This window comes from Glossina fuscipes, unplaced genomic scaffold (genome assembly GCF_014805625.2).
Source record: "Glossina fuscipes isolate IAEA_lab_2018 unplaced genomic scaffold, Yale_Gfus_2 1, whole genome shotgun sequence".
Classification (NCBI taxonomy): Eukaryota; Metazoa; Arthropoda; class Insecta; order Diptera; family Glossinidae; genus Glossina; species Glossina fuscipes.
Genome location: NW_023998415.1, coordinates 11113681 through 11120239, shown reverse-complemented (window position 1 = coordinate 11120239; position 6559 = coordinate 11113681). Strand labels below are relative to the sequence as shown.

At 38.6% G+C, this 6559-nt stretch overlaps 1 protein-coding gene across 1 annotated transcript; it reads left to right on the top strand.

Moving 5' to 3' along the window:
• The first annotated feature begins 225 nt into the window (after positions 1 to 225).
• On the top strand, positions 226 to 5627 carry LOC119631421 (toll-like receptor Tollo). Its single transcript, XM_038023600.1, has one exon. It carries the CDS (start codon positions 351 to 353, stop codon positions 4488 to 4490), a length of 4140 nt encoding a protein of 1379 aa, XP_037879528.1. The 5' UTR covers positions 226 to 350; the 3' UTR covers positions 4491 to 5627.
• The last annotated feature ends 932 nt before the right edge of the window (positions 5628 to 6559 follow it).

Below are 6559 nucleotides of genomic sequence, written 5' to 3'. Positions count from 1 at the left end.
CGTCTCGTTTGATTACAATGCTGTAACATTGCTTGGTGTTTGAAATTAAGTCAAATTGCAAAAAATTGTTAAAAAAGAAGAAAATTAACGAATAAATATATAAATCCTTAAAAAGAGGAAACGAAAAAAAAAAAAAAAAAAAAAAAATAAACCCAGAAAACCAAAATGTGTTTTTTTAAAATTAAAAAAAAAAAAAAAAAAAAAAAAAAGAGGAAATATATGTGCAAAAATTCCTTAATCCATGTGTGTTATTATCATTTTCATAGTATTTCAATTTTTATGATCATAATTATTATTAGCGTGCATATCATTTGAAAACCGAGAGTTGTGCAAAAATTGTATCAATCAAAATGAAAAAAATGATTTTCCTAATGAAAATCGTCCTATCAGTGCTAATCTTGTTTATTATACCGGTATTCGGTGGTGCTTTGAGTAAAACTGTCTTGTATCAAGCACCAGATGAATGTCGCTGGTCCGGTTCGAACGAAAATGACATAACGCTTGTCTGTCATTTGCGTACAATAAACTCGGAACTTGAGAACACGAACTTTAGTGTCATTCAACCACAAAATACTATACGATTGCGGTTAGAGTGCAATGATGCTCTGTTCTTTCAAAGCAGCCTAAGTCCAGACAGTTTTCGATCATTGGTGGAGTTGCGTGCACTAACCATAGAGTACTGTAAGTTAGGAAACTTAACTGATGGTTCGTTTCGTGGCCTTCAAGACTTACGTAATTTAACGATACGCACCCACAATGGCGATTGGTCGACTATGTCTCTGGATATTTCGCCCACCAGCTTTAATGAGTTCCGGCAGCTAGATCGTTTAGATCTTAGTCTCAATAATATCTGGCTTATACCTGACGGTATGATATGCCCGTTAAAAGTTCTCAAGCATTTAAATATATCGAACAATGAAATACAAGATATTGGAAATTTTCACTTTAGTGCCTCGCTAAGCACACGTAAATCACGTATATGCGGTTCTTCGTTAACAAGCATCGATCTTAGTCATAATAAAATTGCCAATCTTCCTTCGGCGATTTTTTCAGGTTTGAGTCGTTTGGCAAACTTGAATTTAGCTCGCAATGGTATGAATTTCATCGCTGATCGAGCCTTCGAAGGGTTAGTTTCTCTGCAAGTGGTAGATTTATCAGAAAATCGTCTCACTTCTTTACCACCCGAACTGTTTTCTGAAGCCAAGTTTGTTAAAAATGTGTATTTAAAAAACAATAGCATCAATGTATTGGCTCCTGGACTGTTTAGTGAATTAGCTGATTTACTCGTCTTAGATTTATCAGCAAATGAACTTAATTCTCAGTGGGTTAATTCAGCTACGTTTGTCGGCCTCAAACGATTAATGTCACTCGATTTGTCGTCCAATAAAATTAGCAAACTGGAAGCAAATATTTTTCGTGCTTTGATTAGCCTGCAAATACTAAAACTAGAAGAAAACTACATTGATCATATCCCTGATGGCGTTTTCAATGATTTAACTAACCTGCATACGCTCATCCTTTCTAATAACCGAATATCCACTGTTGGCCAGAGTACTTTTCGTGGTTTATATGGCATCTTGGTATTGAGCTTAGACTATAATCGCATTGCAAAAATAGACACGCAAGCATTTAAGAATTGCTCTAGCATACAGGACCTACATCTCAACGGCAATAAACTGCAAAGTGTACCCGATGCACTTTCCTACGTGCCATTGTTGAAAACTCTCGATATGGGTGAAAATTTAATCGTGACCATTGAAAACACATCCATAACAGTAATGGAAAACCTGTACGGCTTGCGTCTCACTGAAAACGCCATCGACTACATAAGACGTGGTGTGTTTGATCGCATGACTTCATTGCAGATACTAAATTTGTCTGGCAACAAAATTAAAGGCATTGAGGCTGGCGCTCTGCATCGCAACACGCAGCTGCAGGCCATACGTTTGGATAGCAATCATTTGAAAAATATAGCGGGACTTTTTACAGACTTGCCAAATTTAGTTTGGCTTAACATATCAGACAACCGACTAGAGAAGTTTGATTATTCACACATTCCCACTGGTTTGCAATGGTTGGATGTGCGCGCCAATCGCATTACTCAGTTGGGCAATTACTTTGAAATTGAAAATGAACTGAGCTTGACCACTTTCGATGCTAGCTCTAATTTGCTTAGCGAAATAACAGCAGGCTCTATACCAAACAGCATTGAAGTTTTATATTTGAACGATAACCTCATTAGTAAAATACAGCCATATACGTTCTTCAAAAAGCCGAATCTCACCAGAGTCGATCTCATACGTAATAAACTTACAACGCTAGAGCCAAATGCGTTGCGTCTTTCCCCCATACCCGATGACCGTGACATTCCAGAGTTTTACATAGGACACAATCCCTTTCAGTGCGATTGCAATCTCGATTGGTTACAAAAGGTGAACGTTGAATCGCGCACGCAACCAAAGCTTATGGATTTGGATCAAATTTACTGCAAGTTAGCCTACGCACGGGGTAAAACGCATGTGCCACTCATCGAAGCCAAATCGAATGAGTTCTTGTGTAAGTATGAGACGCATTGCTTTGCTCTGTGCCACTGCTGTGACTTTTATGCCTGCGATTGCAAAATGGAATGCCCCGAACGTTGTGCTTGCTACCACGACCAGTCGTGGACATCTAATGTTGTTGACTGTTCGCGCTCTGCCTATGATCGCGAATTGCCATCCCACATACCGATGGATTCCACACAACTGTACTTGGACGGTAACAACTTCAAAGAATTGTCTAGTCATGCCTTTATTGGTCGCAAACGCTTGAAGGTTTTGCATTTAAACCATTCTCGTATTGAAATGATTCATAACCGTACATTTTACGGTCTACTGGAGTTAGAAGTATTACAACTAAATCACAACGATTTACGTAACTTGAATGGTAACGAATTCCAAGGCCTCGATAACTTGCAAGAACTTTACATACAACACAATTCTATTTCGACGATCGACTCACTAACATTCACGCATTTGTACCACTTAAAAATATTACGCTTAGACCACAATCTAATTATTGAGTTTGCAATATGGAACTTTCTACCACCTTATCTAAATGAATTGCGTTTGTCGGGCAATCCTTGGTCATGCAATTGTGCTTTTGTCGACAAATTCCGTGACTACATGAGTCGCTATGAATCAGTGCAAGACAAACAAAAGCTACGTTGCTCAGCTCTCGCTGGCAGCAATGGCACTGTGGGCATTAACATCACATCTCTCACGCAACAACCCATTGAACAGTTTACTCTGTATCTTAGTCCGGAAATACTTAAAGAGGGCAACACGCGTTATTTGGCATGCAGTGGTTTATTACAACAACATTTACTAGGTGCTAATGGCGCTAACGGTCTCCTCAATGGCGACATCAACGATAACATCATAATCAACGGCAACATGACTTCAACTAAAATGATTCTCTCGCAACCACCGATGCATGACTATGTGCCAATCTTAGTTGCCATATTAACCGGATTTGTGTTTGTGATTATCTGTACGCTACTAGTGTTCATATTTCGTCAAGAGATGCGCGTGTGGTGTCATTCTCGTTTTGGTATACGTCTCTTTTATAATGGAAACAAAGACATGGACAAGAATGAACGTGAAAAACTTTTTGATGCATTCATCTCGTACAGTACGAAAGATGAAGCATTTGTTACGGAAGAGTTAGCTCCTTTACTCGAACAAGGCGAAACTCGTTACAAATTGTGTTTGCAAAGTCGAGACTTTCCAGTCGGCGGCTATATGGCTGATGCTATTGTACAGGCTATCGACACATCAAGACGCACAATAATGCTGCTCTCAGAAAATTTCATTAAATCGGAATGGTGTCGTTTTGAATTCAAATCAGCGCATCAGTCAGTATTAAGGGATCGAAGAAAACGTTTAATTGTAATAGTGTTGGGTGAGGTGCCACAGAAAGATCTTGATCCCGATTTAAGATTGTACCTTAAGACCAATGCATATTTGCAATGGGGTGATAAGCTATTTTGGGAGAAGTTACGATTCGCTCTGCCGGACGTACCCAACAATCAACGCCGGCTTCATGCGGTTGGTCAACACTGTACAGGCGCTGTTCATATGCCAATAGCACCACACCATCATCACCTGCAAACGCATCATTTACATCATATGCATCCACAAGCTCAGTTACAACAACATCACCTGCAACATGCGAGTTTTCGCTCGCAAATGCATCATAATATTAATGCCAGCCGTCAGAATCACAATCGAAACGCCAGCAATCCGGCACAGCAATCAACCATGCTAATGAATCCTCCTTGTCCAAGTGGGCCGCCACTGCAATCAATGCCTTTACCTAATAGCCAGAGCAGCATACAACACCAAAGCTTGCCGCTCCCACCATGTCCAAGCCCAAGAAGTGCCAACACACAGTCATCGGCAGGAGGTTCATCGACGAATTCTTCACGCACAGTAGCTGTGCATATTTAGGTATTTAGTATAGATTAGAGTATATGACCTCCAATGGAACACCAATGAATGCGCCAAATAATGCCTCACAATATGTATGTACTGAAAGAAATGGAAGAAAGAAATCAAAATTTTGTTGTTACTTTTATTGCTCTTCCCTTTACGGTTCATATTGTTTTGCTTACAGTCAATCATTTTAAATGACCATTCAACTGCTTCAAATGGTAGGCAGAAAAACAGACAGCTATCAATTTTGGCATTTTTTATGATATCGCAGCGTAGGACAACTATACACGAAAAACGAAACGAATAGTTCGAAACGGAAAACTCATTACAATAACAGCCCGATAAACGCGATATCCAACAACTGCAGCCAACAAATGATGATAAAATGACTGGTTGTCAAGCAGACATAAGGGGTTTGGTCTCGGGTGAATGAAAAAGGGGAAAGACGATCAGGTGGACTGACAGACTGACGGACGGACATGAAGACATTCTGACACCCAGTACAAAACAGAACAAACAAGGTAGCCGGAGCAGCCAAATAATGAACGAGACAAAAGCCGTGGTCATAAAGAACCTTTTGGCACAATAGCAATGCCAACAAGCGTAGCAAACGAGCCAAGATGCAAATGAGCTTGGGTACCTTAGTTTGTTTTCTCCGTCTTTTTTTTTTATTTATTTATTTTTTTTTCTCTTGTTTGCTTTTTTCACAATTTTTGCTTTTTGCGACCGCGCTCTTGATGTGCATTTTGCATTTTGGTGTACGATAAATGACTTGACTTTTGTGAAACTCCGTGTGGTGGGGAGAATCATGGAGCTCAAAGCGTACGCATTTGTTGCTTCCTTCGTGTGCCGTGTCCGTGTATTTACGTTTACCTTAAAATATAAAACAAGAAATTGATGTTGCATGCAACGCTAAAGGAAAATGTTACCAACTGAGAATGAGCAAGCAAAACAAAACAAAACCGGCAATAGAATACAACAACAAAAATGGTAAAAACATAAAAGGGACGAATGAGGAAAAGAGAGAAAAGCATGCAGACATTTCATGCCAAACAGCATAAAATATAATGACAAGACAGACGAACAGGGACGGGCAGACAGATAAACGGGCAAGTATTCAAACAGTCAAGAGTGACTATAAGAAAAAAAAAATTAAAAAAAATAAAAAAATTGAATTGAAAACGTTCTTGTACATCACGGTGCGGACAAGACACACACTCATTGCTGATGATACTTGTTACAAACATGACGTCTTGGCGGCCGCAACCCCAGCCATATTGAAAACAGCGAAATGAGGACAACTGAATATTTCGATTTTTGTGACTTTGCTTTTCTTTTTCGCTTTTATTCCTTTATTTTTAAGTTTTCATTTCGTAGCCGAAAATAAATACAGACATGAAAAGCAACAACAAAGCAATAACAGCAACCATGCAACATGCAAACAATACGGCACACACTTTGCATTGTTGAAAAATTCTAACAAAGCGCCATCACCTCAAATACTAAATATCTGCTTACAAAATGCCAAATAAGCAACAGAAATATTCTTACTGAGCAAATTGCTACATTTGTTGTTGTACTGGCCTTGCTGACTGACAGACTGGCGAGCCGACTAAATGGCAAAATTACATTGAAAAACAAATCAAACTCAACGAGAAAGTCGGTAAAAATGCTTTCTAAATGTTCACCTCTTCTTCTCTCTAAACTTTATGCTAACATTTCTCCCGACAACGTAAGTAATTTGGCAAAGGTGTTTCTGTTTGGGGTCACAGACTAAAAAAGGAGAAAAAAAAAAAAAAAAAAAAAGAAAGATTAAATAACATAAAACATTCCAAGACACAACGGCAACAGACTTTTTTTTAGACGTGTCCGCCTTTCGGGCCTAATTACAATATGCAAATGCTTTTTTTCTGCTTCCATGTATTTGGTTGGAAATGCAGGAAAAAAGGTAAAAATTGTGATATAAACATAAATATAAGTTAATATTTAATGTATATGTTTAAGAGGCGAAGCTAGTGGAAGCCGCTACAAAAAAAAAAAAAAAAAAAAAAAAAAAAAAAAGAGAAAAAAAACAAAACAAAGAA

Bases quoted from the DNA above. Each gene is read 5' to 3' on its own strand.
- LOC119631421 (XM_038023600.1), top strand. From the start codon at position 351: ATGAAAAAAATGATTTTCCTAATGAAAATCGTCCTATCAGTGCTAATC.